Source organism: Takifugu flavidus, chromosome 10, assembly GCF_003711565.1.
Source record: "Takifugu flavidus isolate HTHZ2018 chromosome 10, ASM371156v2, whole genome shotgun sequence".
NCBI lineage: Eukaryota > Metazoa > Chordata > Actinopteri > Tetraodontiformes > Tetraodontidae > Takifugu > Takifugu flavidus.
The window spans coordinates 4,007,135-4,026,799 of NC_079529.1; the positions used below are offsets into that span (position 1 = coordinate 4,007,135).

The 19,665-nt window shown below is 45.0% G+C and overlaps 1 protein-coding gene across 4 annotated transcripts; it reads right to left on the minus strand.

The window, feature by feature from the left end:
- Positions 1 to 673: 673 nt before the first annotated feature.
- kmt2bb (lysine (K)-specific methyltransferase 2Bb) lies at positions 674 to 19,540 on the minus strand. 4 transcript variants are annotated; one of them, XM_057045518.1, is made up of 36 exons: positions 19,186 to 19,540; positions 17,412 to 17,490; positions 13,800 to 17,282; positions 13,536 to 13,717; positions 13,337 to 13,447; positions 13,066 to 13,252; positions 12,472 to 12,703; positions 12,316 to 12,383; positions 11,973 to 12,224; positions 11,701 to 11,807; positions 11,137 to 11,247; positions 10,597 to 10,710; positions 10,103 to 10,249; positions 9,929 to 10,021; positions 9,741 to 9,858; positions 9,529 to 9,642; positions 9,188 to 9,372; positions 8,974 to 9,075; positions 8,397 to 8,507; positions 8,184 to 8,260; positions 7,857 to 8,065; positions 7,673 to 7,779; positions 7,452 to 7,589; positions 7,136 to 7,294; positions 6,937 to 7,054; positions 6,775 to 6,853; positions 6,530 to 6,690; positions 6,261 to 6,428; positions 3,106 to 6,160; positions 2,909 to 3,009; positions 2,679 to 2,816; positions 2,302 to 2,554; positions 2,120 to 2,227; positions 1,945 to 2,028; positions 1,716 to 1,845; positions 674 to 1,401 (listed from the first exon to the last, which is right to left on the minus strand). In XM_057045518.1, the coding sequence occupies exons 1-36, from the start codon at positions 19,489 to 19,491 to the stop codon at positions 1,126 to 1,128; spliced, it is 11,463 nt and encodes a 3,820-aa protein (XP_056901498.1). In that variant the 5' UTR covers positions 19,492 to 19,540; the 3' UTR covers positions 674 to 1,125. The 4 variants fall into 4 exon arrangements, with proteins under 4 accessions (XP_056901498.1, XP_056901499.1, XP_056901497.1 ...); XM_057045519.1 differs by having other exon boundaries at positions 13,066 to 13,225; positions 19,162 to 19,540; XM_057045517.1 differs by having other exon boundaries at positions 19,162 to 19,540.
- Positions 19,541 to 19,665: the final 125 nt, after the last annotated feature.

The following is a 19,665-nucleotide window of genomic DNA, read 5'->3' on the forward strand; positions in this document are numbered from 1 at the left end:
TGTTCTCAACAGGCCTGTGGCAGGAGCCGAACACACACGTACATACCGGTACACTCAGTGGCAATGCTTTACACCCACCAGTGCTCTCCCTGATCAAGAGGATAGTTGCAGCAAGTTCCCCAAAGTTGCCAATTAGCTTCTTCGCCTTTTCTTTTCGTTGTTGCTGTGGTCGGCGCAACAAACTGCGGGGCAGTAATGTATTATTGCAACAGGCAACGAGCATCTGGTGTGAGAGTAATAAAATAGAATGTTTAAAAACTGATCACCGCAATACTTTACTTTTGGCTTGGGTAGTGTTTGCTACATATGGTGTACATCAAGAAAGCGTCTTAAAGACACGTTTCTGAGTATCAAATGGAAGCCAAGAAGTTAACTCAGAGCAAGAGCAGGTGGGTGAAAGACAGCAGATGTGTGGCCTTAACTGGAAAAAAGTAGCAGAGGACGATACAAGTCCAACACAAACTGTCTCAGCAGGGTGGATAAACAGACAATTTCCTGATTATAGTCCATCCAGAGTCTTTAAATATAGTTCAAAGCTTAGCACCATGGGTTTGAGTTTCACAAAATAAAGATTTAAAAAGAACTAATATTAATGCAAGTGGTGAAACGAGCCAAGATAAAAACAGAAAAAGGAAGGACCGGGTGACTGTGTGGCTCAGAACCAGACTTTCCCACCACTGGGGAACGGAGCCAAGATTAGAAGCAGATTTTAGAATAAACACTGAGCTCCCACCCCATTAAACATGAGTTAAACAAATAAGGCTTGATGTGTGTGTTAGAGAAACATCATCCAGACTGACGGAAACCCCCTACCCTTTGAATATCCTGTGAGCGTGTGCACAAAACCACTTCCTCAGCAAAATGAGCGGTACCAGCTGTAATCTGATTTTGCAGGCACATGAATCAGGCAACAAGTTTTTACATCTTGTCTTCTATTTAGCGTCTCCTTCCCGTCATAAAATGTCCGCCTCACCTCTGAACCGCCAAATATTGCTTAACGGCATCATAGTGGCAAATTCCCCTCCCGTGCGGCCTGCCTGTGGCCTCCCCAAGCCCAATCCAGTGCCACCTTATTTTAAGGCTTACTAGTAAACACGATCCTCTCCTTTATGTGCGAGGGCTGCCTCAGTTCAGGAAACGGCGGCATCGTCGGGCCCCGCAGTTACAGTTGAGTTTGTTGCTGGCGTCTTCAATAGGGAATTTGTAGTCATAGGTGAGCTCCTCCCCTCTGTAGATCTTTCGCAGGGCAAAGATGACGATATGCTTCCGGCCTTCGACATTGATCACTCGAGAGTAGCAGTTGGGTTCGCAGGAGTGGTTGATGAACCTTGCTGCGTTGCCATGCATCGTTGCGTCCACCACATCAAAGTCATCAATACGGAACATGTAGCAGCCGATCCCCTGCAGAAAGAAAAGGCCTTGGGTATTATTTATGCCTGTCTAAGGCATAAATAATGGCTTCTTTCCTCTAGACTGGACTTAAATATTCTGCTAAAGAAATCATTTTCTATTAAAATTAGTTGAGTTAGTTTTCTCACAAATACACCCACAAGATAAAGTAAATCTAGTCTAGTTGTCTAGGTGTCAAGTGCCTCGTTTTCAGGAGCAGGGAGGTTGCAACAGAGAGAGGGAAGGCAAACGCCAAGAAGAAAAAAAGAATTTGGTGTCCTTCCTTTCATGGAGATGAGCTAACTCAAAAGGTAAAACAAACCAACCTTGCTGTCGTAGTACTTCTCTCGTTTGTCCGTCAGCACTGAGCGAATGACGATACCGGCGTATTCAATAACCATTTCCCCCGCTTCAATGTTCCTCTTGCAAAAAAGACCACGGCCGTGAATGGCAGACCTGCAAAAGACATCGAGACAGACAACAGAACGTCAGAACTACTTTCATTTACGTCTTGACTTGAACTGCTAAATGTTTTATCAGCGTAGATCTACTCACCTGTAGACTCCAACAGCCTCTTTGGATGTCTTTTCCAGATGTCTGAAGCGCATTGCCATAGGCAACTCCAAACTAGTAGCTCGCCTAAAGTTAAAAAAAAATATATATATATATACAGTATATATATGATTTGCTATTTATTCTTCATCACTCTCTTTAACCTATTAATACTGACCTTGTGGACTTCAAAAGAACCTCATCTTCTTCATCATCATAAGGTCCAATATCAGGAAGCTGTCGATGTTGAGATGCCAGGAAATTAAAAATGTCAAAGGTGGACTTCCTGTTGGCAGAACAAGATAAGGTGGTTATGTGGTGGTTAAATGCCCCGCCCTGTATTTTGGTTAGATTACACACCTCAGGTACATCTCAGAGCGGGCACAGCCGCTGGGGTTGACAGGAAGGTCGTCCTCCTGACTGAACTGTTTAAAAAAACGGAAGATATGTCGCTGACATCGGTGGGCCCCTTGGAGTTGCTCCAGCAAGTAGACCACTGCATCGTGGACCAGGCCCAGCATGTAAGCGCCGGTCATGCCGTGACACGTCAGAGGTCTCAGCCTAGCGAGTGCTCGAGCCTCCTGCACCCCGTCAATCACTGCTTTCCAGGCCACTGGATGAAAAGTGGAGAAAATTACACAAATGTGAGTGAATAAATAATAATAAATCTTATTTAATCAGAAAAGGATGGTGTCCAATCACTGAGATGTTTGTAAGGGATGTTCAGATGGCCATACCTTCGATGCTGTCTGACTCCACACTAAATCCATCATCACTGCTTATTTCAAATCTCAAGTGTGGCTGGTCTCTGTTGGTGGGGCATTTGTCATCCTCATCTGATGGTGGCAGTTCATCATCAGAGGCTGAAGCGGCACCTGATCACAGGCAAGCCACAACCTATCTTTACCACTGTTCTCTGGTATTATTTCCACGAATGATGCAAATCTTAATTTAATCTTAATCGTACCACAGTATTTATTCCAGTCTGTCAGATTGCTGTGTCCCACTGGTTCCCACGTGTGCTGTTTCCCTTGTTCACCCCGATTAATGTAATCCCAGGGCTCTGATCTAAAAGGAAAATAAAAGTAACAGTTTTTCAAAAAGATCAACAAAGTTTTAATTGATACCGGTTGAAGCCCTATTAACGATAGATTAAAAATGTACCCTGAACTGTCAGAATCACTTATATGTTCCTCCTTGAAGTCATCCAGGTTCAGCACTCCCTTCACTGTGGGGGTCTTGATGCGCACTCCTGAAGCCCTGCCGCTGGAGATGCTTGGAAAGGCGGGTCTGCGGCTCTCTTCTTCCTCAACGATGGGCTCAGCTTTCAGGAAGTCAACTTTAGACTTCTTTGACACGATGCGATCTGAAAGGGAAGACACTCTCTTCATGCGAACGTGGGTCCGGGGCCGGGGTGCGGGGAGAGGTGCCGGGTTTGTCGGGGATGGAGAGCGAGGCAACGCCGTCGGTTCTGGCTCAACCAACAGGCCGGGAGGCAAAACCAATGAGGAAGGGCTGAGTGTCTGGAGCCCACTCCATTTGGGGGTGTAATTACCCGCCATTGCTTGATTGATGATAGCCTGGGCGCTTTCAGCAGGACTCATGGAGGGATTCTTTGTCAACGTTGCCGGTTGGTTTGAACCTTTAGAAGTTTTGGATTTTTTGGACGCACTGGGGTCCTTCTTTTTCTTACTTTTCTTCGATTCCGGACCTATTTCATCTCTTGCTGCTTTGGAATGCTTCCTTGGTTTTTTCACATTGATTAATTCCACGGCACCATTGCTGTTTTGAGTAAGAAGCTGTGTGATTGCAGTTGTGTTCTCAGCCATGGGTGGGACTGACGGAGCAACTGACGGAGGAACTGCCTTTGCAACATTGGCCACAGGAGGTGAAGCGGTCATGTTACCGGCTGCTGCCAGCGTAGCCGACAGCGCGTTGCTTTGCAAAAGGCTTGCAATCTGGGTCACACAGTTGTAAGATGGGGAATTGGGCATTGGCAAATGGAAAGTGTTGGTTTCTGTGCTTTTCACAAAGATTTGTCCAAGACGGTTCACCAGCAGGACGTGTGGGGTGGGATCTACGTTGGGACCACCTACCTCCTTCACGGTGAGAATAGCATGTCCAGGAAAGGCCTGGGGAACCACTGGCTGTTGGGGTTCTAGAGCTGGCCTTGGTGCAGAGAAGTTGATAGAGATCATGTGTCCACAGGGAGAGTCCTTCTGCACAGATGAGGAACTGTAGCCATTTAAAATGAGGGGAGCAGAGTTTGTTTGGGCTGGTGTTAGGGCAGTGGAACACGATGCTGACAGCCCACTGAGAGACAAACCTGATGCGGAGGAGGTCACAATGGTGACAGCTGGAGTCCCCAATGGCTGTGTCTGAGTGGAGTGGACGGGAAGCGTGACTGTTCCACAAGTTTCAGTCGCTGGGGGGCATGTTCCTGCTGCAGCTAACAGTGCTGGCTCATTTTGGGGGGCGGCATTTAACAGTGGTTGCGTAACATCTCCAACAGTACTGAGGGTGGTTAGTTTAGTCGACAAAAGCTCCATGCACGGAACGCTTGTTGAGTCTTGAGACGGTGTTACAGGTTGAAGCGTGATGCTTGTTAAAGCCGGCTGACTGAGTCCTGGCAAACAGGAATACATCTGCAGCGAGTCCACAATCCCTTGAGGTTGATTCTGTTCTGCTGAGATTAAAGGGGTGGATTGAAGAAGATCCAGGAGAGTACCCTGGTTATTATTGGATTCTCTTGTATTACCTGTGTTCAATAGCATGACAGAACCCTCAGTAGATGTTGAATTTCGAGGCTTACAAGCCTCAGACTGTTGGGCATCAAGCCCTGTACCTTCTCGTAAAGGAGTTGTTTCAGTTAAATGTGAGCTGGTGTCACATTCCTCAAGAAGAAGAGGTGTTTCAGAGGTGAACGCTAAACTTGGACCCTGGAATAAGGCCTCAGAATAAGAGGTCTCAGGCACATTTGTGAGTAAGGTAGGCAGAGAATCTTGAACGAGAGTAGGAAGCACAGATTCCTGATTTTTCAAAGGAGTGTCAGAGCTTTTCTCTTTCCGTGCAAAGTTTGTGGAACTGCGTGGAGAAACAAATGATGGGATGGAACCATGACATGAAAATGAATCTGCGTGCTTATCTTTAGAAGATGCCTCTGGAGCCACACTGTGAACAGGCTGCCTTTCACTTGCGGGGTCTGATTCGGCAGTTCTTTTGTTTTTCAAATCTTTTACTTGGATCCGGGCCTGATCAGAACCCTTAACTTTCTGTGCATCATCATTTGTTGCCAAACTTGCATCACTCTCTGTACCATCATCTACGCCATCCAGCTGCGCCATCGGCCGTGAGGAAGGTGAGGAAGGAGACTTGGATTGATCCTTTGATCCAGGACAGGTGACTATCGTTCGTGAGAAATCAAAGTAGTGCTCCATGTCATCGTCTGAAGACGAATTGGCCAAATCGTCCCTGGCAGCAGATCGTGGCAGACTGGCGACAAGAGTCTTATTCTTGTTTTGAGCTCTACCCCAGAATTCTTCCTGATCATCACCCTCCACCACGATCTGCCCCTCACAGTTCATTGCCACGCCTTCATTCAAGAGCGTTTCCTCAATCTCCAGCTCTGCTCTCATCCCTTGGCCAAGACTAATGCTTGGATCTTTGTGGAATGAACTGTATGAAAATTCTCCCTCGCCCTTCGGTTGATCCAGGTCTCCTTGTGGGGATGTCCCATTTGCTGGAGAGACATCCTCTGGCTCTGGCGATGCCAAAAAGTTGTGTGGGACCTCAACTGAGTCTGACTGGCTTAGATCAAATGACAAGCGGCTTCTTGGGAGATGTATAGATGAAGAGAAATTAAGATTTGGAGAGGGAAGGCTGCCTACACTATCCTGCCAGGCAGACTGAGGAAAGAAAGATGAGGTGCAATGAGTCTTTGTATTCCCAGGGCACCGGACTGAGGAAGCACTTCTACCTCCAACTGCGCGGGATGAGGGAGAACTGGTCGAGTTGTCGGTAGCACCAAAGAGTGGGGACGAGGGAAGAGAAGATTTTCCTGCACGGACACTCAATTGTCCGCTCAGGGGGCTGAGTGGAGGTGGTGGAATATGACCACGAGGGCCTGGCGTCTGTGAATGTGGGGGGTAGCGGCGAGGCCTTCGAGTTTCCTCCAGATCGCTTATGGTTAGTATGTGGTGGGGTTTCAGCTGGGCCAGTCCTATGACAACAGAACAAAAAATGATTTCTATGCTGATCAACAGATTATGTGAGCTAATGGACATATTTGTAGCAAATAATCCCATGAATTTATATTTTACCTGGGGATGGCAGAGGTCGGGACAGTCCTCCCGCCGGTCTCCTGGTCTGGGAATAGCTCTGAATCTTTGGCCTTGCATTCTGATCTGACTTATGTGGGTGTCCTGGGACAAAGGTTTCCTCAATGGGGGTTTGAGCTTCTGTCGAGTTGGCCCTTTTTGCTTCAGCTTCTAAAGATTGATTTATCAAAAATGTTGTGACTTTATTACTATCTTTATGTATAACACCACTACCCAACATATTATGGATTTTAAAATGTACAAGCACACACCTGGTAGTGGGCAGGGGCTGTGAGCAATGGTGTGATTGTCTCCATTATTGGGCAAATCCTCAACTGGCTTCTCAGGAACAACAGGCCGAAACTCTCGGACGGTACATGTGTATCTGCACCTGCGCAGTGGATTTACTGTACTCCAGTACCAACGAGAACACCTAAAGAGAAGATAAACAAAGTTTTACAGATGAGCCTATTCCGTTATCCAAGTTCAATGAGCAACCAAATTAAACCGAGCTTACTGGAATCCAACAGGACACAATTTTCCTTTGACAGCTGAGAGTTCGGTCAAAACACCGAGCCTTTCAATCTGGAAGGAACCTGAAAGTGCAAACCAAATATGAGTTAAATATCCACTAGTTAATAATTAAAAAGGAAAGCAAGAATAACGATAATGGCATTACCGATCATCACATTAATCAATTCTGGTTCCAGCCCGGTCAAGAATTTTCTGCGCAGGCTGATGCCCTCAAAATCGACATACACCCTGCGGTTTACTTCAAATTCTTGTCCAGTTATCATCTGTGAAAAAAAAAATAAAGATATTAAGTGACACTCAAATTCTAAGTCTAAGTAACAAACACTTTGATGAGCAGAAGTTACCTTGCCGCTGATGAGATGTCTGTGTTTGTAGCAGTAGACCTTCTTATCATCCTGGAACACGCAGTGACGGGAGCGGGCGCACATGAAGTGATAGTTGCTTTGACAAGATGTCAAGCAGCATCCCACAGTGGCACCAGTCTTGTTGCAGCGCTCACATCGCTGAGAAGTTAGAAATGAATAGAGGAAAGGTGAAGGAGGGGCTAACATTTATGTCGAAAGTAGGTTTGAGGGTAAAACACTTTTTTCAGAAAAAAAACATAAATGTCAATATTGACATTACAAGATAAAAATAATGATTAACAGAAATGAAGTTTACCATCAGGCGTCCCCTTGCCACAGCACTGTGGACATGGAGAAGAGAGCCATTTTCCTCCTCAAACACCTCAGCCGACCACAAAGAGCAGTTCACATGAGCCCACTCGTTTTGGCCCAAGTACAGCAACCTGCCTGCTTCCTGTGGAGAAACATCCCAAGGAAACATGAGAATCCCATCCAATGAATAATCTATGTTGCTCTCACATCTTTAGCGTTACGTACATTGGGCTTTAGGTCTCCGTATTTTTGGCACAGGGAGCACTGTCTCTCATCATCATCATTACACCATCCAGTGTCAAAATCAGCTTTTGAAAGTCGGCCTCTTTTCCCTGCAAACACACAAAAGAGTCAACACTGCAAAAAGAAGAATTTGCAGAGTTCTTATCTTGTTCCATGACAGCCGTACCTTTGAGCCTGACAACCCTGCTTGTTCTAAAGTGGTTCTGGCTAATTGGCCCCCCAGACATCAGGTTAAGAGTCTCTTCATCTTTTACATCCGAGCTCTGTTCACTGTCCTCCTGCAGTGGAGCCTCCGATGTGACCTCTTCCCTCTCCTTCCACTGTGCATAAATGTGCTCTGTTGTGGGAGGCTGAACAGCACTTGAGAGCATTCCTCTGTCAATGAAAGAATTCAAGAGTTTGACACATAATAAGCATTTCCATTTCTACTTTCTATGCAGCAACACAAAATTTCCGACATGTATGCAAGTCTGAATATCATCTTTCAACTCACACTGGCAAATCTTTGGTACGAGGGTTCCACAGCTTTGGGTCCTGACTGTTGAACCAATTAAAGACCTCTTCAAGGAGCTAAACGGAAAAGAGAGGTTACATTAGTCAGTTAAATAAATATTTCTACATTTTAAACTTTCTGGTTTTCCCACTAGTAAAATGTTTTTTTAAAGTTTACAGTCATTTTCAATTATTCCACCACACTGAATTTAACCTTTAAGTAGTAAGAGCGTGCAAGGGCAGTTGGGCGCTGCTCCTCTGGAAGATCTTCCTCCTGCTCGAGCCTCTTTCGCACCACATGTACCACATCTTCATGGAACGTTTTCTAACAAAAAACGAAAAAAAATATAGTTGAAAATCGTACCTCTTACTGATAAACTATAGGTGCGTTCATCAGTTACTTACACATTGACATTTTTAATAACTTGGACTGTATGCATCAGAGTAAATTTGGTTAATACAGGCTTATGTTTTTGAAACTTAAAGAATTATAGTGACTTTTTATTTTACACTTCCACTTGTAATGATTTATTTTAGCTACCAAATACCACTTAACAACTTTTTATCTGTTTATCTTATTTATCTGTAAATAAAGAAGACAGAGACCACACAATACCAGGTTAAATAATTTTATACTGCAATACTCGCAATAACCCAACTAAGTTTGAATAACAATATCTACACTTCAATTACATATGTTATTCTAAAGGATCCATCAGATGTGGTGTGTGGGAGCACGAGGACAGTATAACTGATAAGTGTTAAAACGATTAGTGACACGGGTTGCTCACCAATGAGGTGTAAAGGCCTCTGTCAAACTTCTTCCCAACAGCCCGCAGGTCACAAGCTGGTTGTCCTTCTAATCTGGTGTCAGGATCAACCACCTTTTCACACTAGATCAAACAAAAATACGTAGATATATTTAATATAATGCATAAGTATTAGTATAAAATAACTAATAACAATTAAATCCTGATAATCTGTCTGTCATGGAGGCTCCCATACCTGAGAACAGGTGACAAGGTGCTGTGTGAGGGTGGAAGAAAGCAGGCAGGCCAGCACTTTTTCCACCCCCGCCCTGAGCTCGATGTAGAGCAGCTCCCTCCAGGCGCTCGGCTGCGTCACACTGCACGGCCGGCACGAATACACAACGCTCTCAGGCAAGCTCGACAGGATCTCATACAGCTCATCTGGAAGGATTTTATGATTTCAAAATGATGGATAAAGAGAATGCTTGTTAATCTCATCATCTTTTCATTTTAAAAAGGGAATTTTGCCAGCAATGTTTTCAGTAGAAAATTACTGTTTTTTTCCCCTTCAATTGCATTAAATAAAAATAAAATTACCTGTTAGATCCTCACACTTGGCATGAACCCAGTGGTTACAAGTACCGCACTGCATCATCTGACTGTCATAATCATTGTCCTCATAGCACTTGAAGCAGATGGGACAGTAGTTACCTTATAAGAGAAAGATGCATTCAGAAGACATGAAACTCTGTTAGATGAGCTGTGTTGGTACATAATCATGGAGGTCAACTCGTGTTTTTACTCCTCACCCATTTCAAACAGTTTGGAACAGTCTTGACAGAGTCCTTTTTCGTGGTTCCAGTCAATGTCCCAACTTTTGCCAGGTGTGACACCACAGCTTTTACACCTGATGCAAGTCACACAGACCTGCAGACGCCAGCAGGTTAGCGCTACATCCTGAGAGTGTTTACAGTAAACCGAAGAAGCGCAGACCTACCCAAGTTTTCCTCTTCTTATTTTGCTTCGGATAGCTGGGTCCCAGACAGGAAGCATGATAGCAGTTCTGACATCGCTCACATTCCAATAATGGCTGAGGGAGACACACAATCCACTTATACCACAGCTAAGAAGTACATATATGTACAAAAGCTGAAAAAAAAAATCAAATTACCTTTGAGTTTTTATTTTTTCTGCCGCACACGTGACAAAACCTGCAGCGGCGACAGCACCAGTTCTCCTTGTTTTCCTCAGACGGCCGCTCTGCTGGTTCGAGGCAAAAGCGGTGGAAAGGCTCACAGCACACTTGGCAATGCAGCATCTGCCAAAATCAACATATCAAAATTATGATCACGTCTCTTAACTCAAAGATAATGTATGGTTTGGTCATTTCTGATGTATAAATTAAGGATTTAAATTATTTACTGTACTGTTGTATGAGTGTTTGTTTGGCCCACTGAGACTGTTCTACGTTTTATAATTTTATTGGTCTGATGTGTTTAAGCGGCATGAAGCTCGTGGGAGTGGAAACCCCCCCATAAAAAAGCCGCACCGCTATATAAACTGTGGGGTTTGACGCATGGGGAAAAAAGTGGCAGCTTATACAACGAAAATTACATTAATGGCTTTACTGTATCTGATATAACCGTGAAAAATTTAAATTCTTACCTCGTGTTGGCCTTTACTAGCACAAAGGAAGCAGACATAGGGGGGCATGAGTGGTGCAGAGGTTAATATACTTAAGCCACCCATATTCCAGACATTCTCCAAGGTACAATCCTCCTGTAATGAAAAACACCATACACACTTCTTAACCGACATAAGAACCTGTGGTTACTGGCATCATTCCTGGGTCTGACAATCAATATCTCAGACAACATAGAGGCTCGTATAATCGTTCAAATGTCTTAAGAGTTAAGCTGAATGACAGAAATAAAACACAGTACACTTAAGTGTATGACCTCGAAGGTATTTAATGGAATAAGAAGGTGCACAGTGACCTCTAGTGGATAAAATTGTTACATCGATGGGTGGAATTTCCTGAAAACCAAGTAAATGAATGTGGAATTCCAGGTTTTAGGATAAAAATGTTAAAAATCTTTATTACAATTTTAATTAAATCCGTGTGTTGTTAATAATAATAAAAATGAATGGCACTGGAACCACACAACTCCTGAACTTTGGAATAAACTGCGACAATTGACCTACCTTGAAGTCAACCCTGATTTTGTGAGTAGGTTTGGAACACTCAACATTTCTCTGCTCAAACCCGTGTGCCAGGGCAGCCAGGACACTGGGAGGAGTCTGTTCCAAAGGACCCTGCGATACAGCCATAGCGTGAGTGTTAACCCCTTTAACTACACATTCTCAGACATGTATTGTTTCCTCTCAATTACCAAGACAGAAGTGGCTGCTCACAACTTTATAGTCTTTTACGAAATGTCATGTTACTAAGGGCCAAAGAAAAGAAAGAAATGGAACAACACAATCTTGCCTCCAAGTTTGCGTTTTTGCTGCTCTCATGAATCTGCTGCCTACAACCAATAGTTCTCAATGCTCATGATAAGCACAAAATACCAATTTACACTTAATGCCTTACTAACAATTTCGTAAAGTACTGTCTTGATTCGACCGTTTACCTTTAATTTTATTATAACATTATACATAATAAAGGGGTAATTACACTAACCAAGCTCATTTATTGATAGATACAAATTGCGATAAAGAAGACAAAGTTCAACTCAACACTAATAAGACTGAGAAGTCAGTTACCTTTTCAGGTTTACGTCGACTAGGCAGACCTCGATGTGAACTGGACTTCCGATGCCTGACTTCGTCGTCTGAAATGTCTCCAAGGAACCCATCGAGTGACACAAAATCTATGGAACACAGAACAAAATTTCAACAAAACACATTAATAACAGGGACATTACAATCGAAAAAGTCAAGTATTTACACATAAGAGTTTAGAAGTCATGTAACCAGCCTTTGGTACACCCTGGGACAACTATTGATAATTATATGCCTTGTTTGCATTTTATTACCTTCGCTAAAACGGGGCCCAGTTCCTCTTTTCCTGGCTGGCGACGAAGCGCTTTCAGCTTTATCGTCAAAGTCCGAGTCGTAGTCCACGAGGTCGAAGTAGACACGAGGCTTCACAACTCGTTTAGGCTGTTTCCTGACGGACGGGCTGTGGCCGTCGCCTTGGACACCAGATGGAGAGTCAGCACCTTCGTTGAATTCATCGTTGCTGGAGTGGCCCCCGCTGAACGACAGTCGTCGGCGCTTGGAAGACCCTGTGAAGAAATAAACGGACTGTGAATGTCCTGTAACTGAGGCCCTAGAGGTAAATACAATGGTTTCTGTAAACACCAGAGAAAAACCTGCCTTTAGGTGCTGCTCTTCCACTGAGTCTGCGTGCTTTTCTCTCTTCAATCTGATCACATCTCTTATACCTTGTGGGAGAAGAAATGATTTCAAAAACTTTGTAAAGGCTCTCAGAGTTGTCAAAAGCTAGGGAGCAAAGGAAAAGTCCAAACTTACACACAACACTGTCGTTTGGTGTTTGGACCACCGAATTTGGGTTTGTCGAGGCAGTTTATGCACTCGCCGCAGTCGTCTTCTGTGTTGCAGCCTTTGCAAACACCACACCTCCGAGACCGATAACCGAATGGCCCAAGTCCTTTCCGCTTAACAAAACCCGACGGCTTCTTGACCTTAGCGACCTTCAGATCAGACAATCCTGGACTGTCTGACTCTGATGGAGAGCCAACATCTGCAACAAGAATCAACAAACATCAGCCAGATATTCTCTGCTCAAATATCATCAGACTGCTGCAGCGGCAGAAAAATGCAAAAAATTAGCTTTGTTTTAAGGAATATCAAGGACCTTCTGTTCAATAAAAAGATTAGAGTCAAAACAAAATTGGATCATTTATAATAACTGCACTTAAAAACTATTTGTGGTTAATAAATTAATTCTTCAGAGAGAACAAGATGGTGCTCATCTGAAATTTTCATTTGTCATTGTTAGAAATCTAGTAAAATCTCCAGTAAATATACAAGAAAATTCTGGAATAACAAAGCTGGAAAGAGTTTTTAGAGACAAATACCCAACGAGAGTTTCGTTAACACTACCTTTAGCAACTTCCGAAGGGGAAATGCCGGTTCTTTCATGAAGAGGCAAGGCGCTAAGCCTGGGAATGTCATCCTGCACTAAGGCCCGAGGCTGTCCCAGCACCACCGATGCGGCCCGACACACGTGCTTGATCCGAGGACCTCCTGCTCTACGGAACTCCTGGCACAGTGGGGAGATGAGCTGTGGCTGCAGACAACAGGATTTCAACCGTCTAATTTCACAATTGATTTCCGCGTGTCTGTGCTACTTGGCTTTTCTGCTTACATGTACCTGTGTCGGCTCCATTTTGACTGGAAGATCAGCGTCGAGCTGAGTTTTCTGTTTCCTCCTCTGCCTCTTCGTCACATCTCGGGGCCTGGCGCCAGGCGAGCCCGACAGCAGCTAAAATGGGAACAAAAGACAGGCTCACAGATTCTGAAGACCCCAGTGACTCCTGTCAATACAGCAGTATTTACACACGGAGCCTCACCCCGGATGATTTAAGCTGTTTTTGCTGGTCAATCTTAATTAGCTGGACTTTAGCCTTCCTGAGGAGATTCAACATTCTTTTATTGGCTCCAGTCAGTCGCGCTCTTTGGGAAGCTACCCTCTCAGCAGAGTGAAGATAATCAGGTTCACCAATGCCTGAGTTCCGTTCCAACAGCAGCTCTCCTGCAGAGAAACCAAATTACTAGTCCAGAAAAAGTAGATGTCTACTTGGGAAAAACAGGAGCATTTCAATCATCTTAATTACCCGAATCATGTTGGAGCGTTCCGCGTCGCACTATGTCCTCTGTCTTCCTGTGCTGAAGTGTGAGAGACTTGGAGTTCATGGTCCTGACGCACACTGAGACTTTCCTGACCACGCCAGGGGAATCGAGGTCTTCGATCTTGAGCTTGGATTTGTCCTTCTCTGTGGACGTGTCCCGCTGCCTGAGGCTGATGCTCATGGCTTCATCATCGAGCCCCTCTGCCAGATCAATGGGAGGCAGAGGAGGCTTACTCACGCCCTCGGTCTCTGTTGTGGTTTTGCTTTTGGAAAAGGACAAATGTGTCTTCTTGAGCTTCTGATAAAGGCTGAGAGGAGCGGTTTGCTTTTTAAACTTGGGGGAACTTTTCTTTTTGTGAATGTCCTGCAGCTCAGTAGACAGGTCAGTGGGATTATCAACCAGCGTGGATAAAAACAGATCCTCACAGGTGCTGTCCAGACTTTTGTCCAGTGTATTCATTTCTTTGCAAGGCTCTTCTGGCACCTGCCATCTGAAACTAGAGTTCTTCAGTAGAGATTTCTTCTTCTCGCTTTTGTCATCAGAAAACAGGCTGCCAGTGATATCGAGGGTGTCGTCCAAATCCTGAGCTGAAAACAGATCAACGTCCAGTTGGGCTTCACTCAGAATGTCCTCCTCATCGATTGGCAGGATCGGGGAGATGGCTCTGCACGTCCCCTCATCTCTCTTCCTCCCCTGGCGCAGTTGCAGCCCAAGCTGTAAACCTTTCTTCGGAGAGCTTCTCCTGGGCAGCACGGACATTCCGGCATCATCCATGAACCTCTGGGGTGTCTTAATCACGCGCGACGACCGGGCGCTGACGACAGGCATAATGAAGTGCTTGATGTTTTTGACAAACTTGGATTTGGCGGGGTGCTGATTCACCGCATCCGCTTGTCCCGCGTCCACTAACGTGTCCGTTTCTTCCTGCTTCAGAATCTCGTTCTCCAGTCCCAACTCTATCAGTTTAGAAATGATTTTTGCCTGCGGCTTTGGGTCTTTAGACGTCAATAACTGAAGGCCTGGTGGTTTCTTCTTGTGTTTTTTCTCCACACCTATCAGTTTGGGACTCGGGGCCAGGGAGATGTCTTCCAGGGGTGGGGAAAGATCACCAGCCATCACGCCCATTTCCGCACTGTTTTCAGACGAATTAAGGGGGGCAAATTTGCCATCTTTGCTCCTGTGCCTGTGTTTTTGCCGCTGGCCAATCAAATTTTTGCGCCTCTTTTTCAGCCTTTTGGGAGATCTCTCTTGCGGGCACTGCTCCTTAGGATCACTTTCTTGAATTTCTGGCAGTACAGCTGCTTGACTTTCTGGCTCTGGAGTTTGTTGTCCATCTATCAGCTGAATGTCTGTTTCCTCTTTCACTAGCGGCTGTATCTGTACCTCTTCTGCTGGCACAGGGTCCTGTTTGGCTTCTGATTGTGTGGAATCTTTTGTTTCTGGAGGAGGTGCCTCAGTTTCCAGAGGCTGCGTATTCTCCTTTGGCTCAGATTCTGTGACAGCAGGTTCGACTGGAGCCGTATCTGCACTAACAGCATTTTCAGTGGGCTCGGGAGGGATAATTGGGATCTTTCTTTTAACTGCCTTCTTTTTCCCTAATTTATTATTCCTAATTCGTTTGGGTTTGGAAGGCATGGAAGGTGGCGCAGCCTGCTGGATCTGTGGTTCGGCTTCTTTCTCTTCCTTCTCTTCCTGTGTAGAAACGTCAGCTGGCGCCTCTGGAAGATCATCGTCAAGCTTCACAAAGTCATCCCGAAGCTCAGGGTGACTCACACTGGCCTCTGGCGCCGGCTCCTCCACCAAAGGTTGACACGAGCTTTTCGGAAGATCACACGTTGGATCCGGAAGAGGTTCATCACCTTCCAATTCTGGAGTTTCTTCATCTTGCAAATTCATTCTTAGCTTGCGCCTCTGAGCAGCTGCTGGCTTCTGGCTGAGCAGTTTTGACTGAGGCGACTCAGAGCTTGTTGTCCTTCTCCGTAACCTCCTGGCCGGAGTGGTCTCAGCATTCAAACCCGGCGACGAATCCTCCTTAACTTCAGCTGGATCTTTTACAGCGTCCTCCTTCTTCTCAGGTGAGGGACTAACTTGCTGGATTAAAAAGGATGGTTTGGTTTTATGTTTACCAGGAGAGGAGACTTTCTTGATCTGAAGAGGCGGGATTTTACCAAAATCTGATTTGTTCGTTTCCTGCGGAGCCGCTTCCTTTTCCTGCTCAACCTCTCTCTCCACCTGCAATGTGGAAGTTTCCTCAAGTGACACATCAGCCTGCTTATTGGAACTCTTTTCCTTGCTTCTGACCTCTTCATCCAAGGACGCATCCACTTTACATTGTCTATCCGGACCTTTGGAGCTCTTGTTAACAGCTGCATCACAGGCTGACGATTGTTCCTCCTCACTCGCAGCGTTTGTGACGGTGGCAGCGTTTTCCGGAGCGAGCGTCTCGACGCCCTTCTTCAACGCTAAACTCCAGATAAATTTCTTCACTTTCTTCTTTCGAGTAGCATTCTTCCCACTGACCTGTGAATCATATTTGGGGTTTTTAATCTTTTTCAGCCGTAAGCTCGGGACCCTCATTTCGTCCTTGTCCAGGTGCGACCCGTCGCTGGTTTGTGCGGCCGAGTTCTCGTTCTCTGAGAATGACAGGTGGTTTTCTGCCGCTGGAACTTCCTTATTCAGCCTTTTGCTTTGCCTCCGTCTGTCAGTGCGCGCGGGTGGCTTGGCCTCCACTGTTGTTGCGGCCTCTGTTAGCGTCAGAGCAGCATCGCTTTTATTCAGACCCTCTGGCTCTGTCGTGTCCGAGACTCTTTTGACTCTGCTGCTCCTACGGGTGCCCGGTTGAGTCATGTCAGAACCTTGCTCTGCGACAGCTTCCTTATGCTTCAACTTCTTTGAGTTTCTTTTTGGTTGCACGGGGCTCTCGTCCTTTAGCACGTCCACCTGATCAGCTGCCGTCCTCTCTGTTGATTTTTGGTCATCATCCACACCTTTGGTGCTGCACTGGTTGACAGGGTTCGGCTTTGTGGCGGACCTCCCACGCCTTCTTGCAGGTGCGGCCTCACCTGCATGATCTTCCGTGCCATGTTTCTCCTCGGGAGGTTCACTTTTTAATTTGACATGAGCACTAGAAATCTGATCACCCTGAATATCCTTTGTTTGAGGCTGATTCTGAATTCCTCTCCTCACCTTTTTCTTAAGAGGCTCTTTTGCGTTTTTTATTTTCTTTTTGGCCACCAGTTTTATTGTAATCCTGGGAGCTGCGGCTGCAGACACCCCACTTTTAGCTTTTCGTCCTTTCAAACCCTTCTTGCAGTCCTTTGCAGGATCTGTTTCAGAAGAGGAGTCATGCATTTCCAAAGGGTTCACATCTTTTACAGGATCAGGGGGGTTAATAGCTGCCTCCAATGGTGGCACTTTGAGCAGTACCTTCTCACTCTGACGTTTCGATTTTGTGTTGCCAGCATCACCTACAAAGACAGATAATGAAGCCTTGTCAAAGATGCTCAACTTTTAATGTTTTACTGAAAAAATGGAAGAAAATATTTCTGTCTTGCATGCTTAAGCCCAACTTTAGACAGGAGTCATTATGATTTTACCTTTGGAAGGGTTTTGCCGTGAGCATACTGGCCCTTCGGAGCCTTGTCTGTCAGCCTCAAATCCTTTGAAGTCATCACCCTTCAAAAAGTGAAAGCAGATTACGCAATCAATACTTACAGCAATGTAATATCAATTGGTTGGAAACTCTCACAATAAAACACCACAGAATGCCATTTACATGCTGAGCATGTTCTGATCAAATCTGATATTCTGGCTCAGAGAACACTTTCTATGTAGCGTAGCGACAAGAAACACCCTTTTACATTTGACCCATCTCATTTTTAAACCAACTCTTGATGCAAACTACATGGATTCCTGATGTTTCATATTCTTTTCAGGGGAAGAGGCGCAAACATCATCAAACTGTATAGCTTCTACTAACTGCATTCAAAGTAAAAAGATACGACTCAGGTGTTTACATGCAGAAATGATACTACGAAGATCTGCACGCCCAACGTGTCCTAATGTGATTAAATCTTACTCTGATCTGAAGTGAAATGAAAGTGAAATGAAAGTAATCAGCTTATTCAGAGCAAGACATTATTTAGGTTGAAATTGCAGTATAGCTGTGCGGGTAGACAATTATACAGACAACACAAATGACAGATGTAAATATATAATGAAAAAATCCTTTTGACAGTTTACAGTATTAGATGCAATATTTTCTAGAGTTTAGCCGTGTCAAAAGATGAAATGGACATTTGAATTTCACCTGAATCCAAACATGTTGCCTCATTTATGTTGCAATGAGGCAACGTGAATTACACGTGCATTATTCACTAAATAGCTAATGCTTCTCTGGGTAACCCTCCTCTTTACTGCCCTTTAATAATGTAACTACAAGTGTTAGAGATTATTAACCAACTGCATATATTTCAAACATTAAATGCGCCGCTATTAACAAGGTTAATCAGGACGAAGACTACGCTCAAATCAAATCCGGGCTTTCTACAGCTACATTTTATAGTTAGGACCTAATGGCGTGTAAAGACTTTGACTTTAGTTAGTAACAACTGTATAACGTTAGTTGTCTTCTTCCTTTTATGCAGCAAGAGTAGAAACTGGCCATGGCACATTTCAGCACCACCATTTAAACCTGTCGTACTCTGCTTCATTAGCTAGCAGTTAGCTGAAATCTTTAAGCGCACTTCAATTCTGCCTTGTTAGAGTTGAAGTATGACCATTAAACGCTTGCGAGTTCTGTCATTTAGAACAGTAAGAGAGCTCGTTGCGCTAACATCTGGACAACATATGAAAGAGAACGTTTAGCACTTGAGCCGCTCCAATGCTGAGCTAACACTCTCGTTCTTTGTGTTCGCTACTATTAGCATTACTGCTAACCAACTGTCCGAGCGGGCCATACATGACATGACTGCGATCCCTGTTTACAAACTGTCGCACTCGCTCAATAGCTTTTTTATTACAACCCTCTTCTCATGTTTCCAACTTCTTATATTTAAAACCACACGCAGCAGAAAATACACACTTAATGGAACTTAGATTCTGTCTCCTGCTTTAACGAAGTTTGGTTTAGTGAAACAGCCCATTAAATGCAATGGAAAGCTGAACTGTGCTAACACTAGTTAGCATGCAATATTAGCTCTTCGAGCTTAACGCTAAAGTTAGCCGTGCCACGGGATGTTGACATTTTACCCAGGCATTATCCTGTCACATTGGCACGAATAATGTTTAATGTTGCACATTTTAGCATTTACAAAAAATGTGAGAAGATGAAATAAAGATACTAACTCCTGGGTGGGTTTGGGACCTCACCTCTTCACTCCCACTAGAGGTGTATCCAGCCTGGCCAAGGATCTTGTGGCTCGCCTCTATTCCAAGTAAACGCAAGTGGGACTGGTCTTCGTTTAACGATAGAACCAGGTTCGGGGGCCTTGGCCCTCCGTTACTCACATCATCAGCTTCCAAGCCTGATCGTCCGAGCTGCAATCGCTTCTCTGAGCGCAAACGACTGCGTGACGACCAAGGCCGACCGGGGAAACGACCTCTGGCCGTAGCGGTTCCACCTTGGCTTCCTACGGCAGCTGCGGTTGCTGATCCGCATCCCGCTGCCGCCATCATCGCTTCAACAACAACACCACCACACACCGACGGCTAGCAGTTAGAGGAGAGACAAGAGGGAAGGCGCGAGATGGGAGGGGGGAGGCGCAATGCAGCAAGGGAAAGTGAGTTTATTCAGCCAAGGATTTTGGCGTAGCCACCTACGCATAAAACCTTTTCAAAGTCTGAATTTTG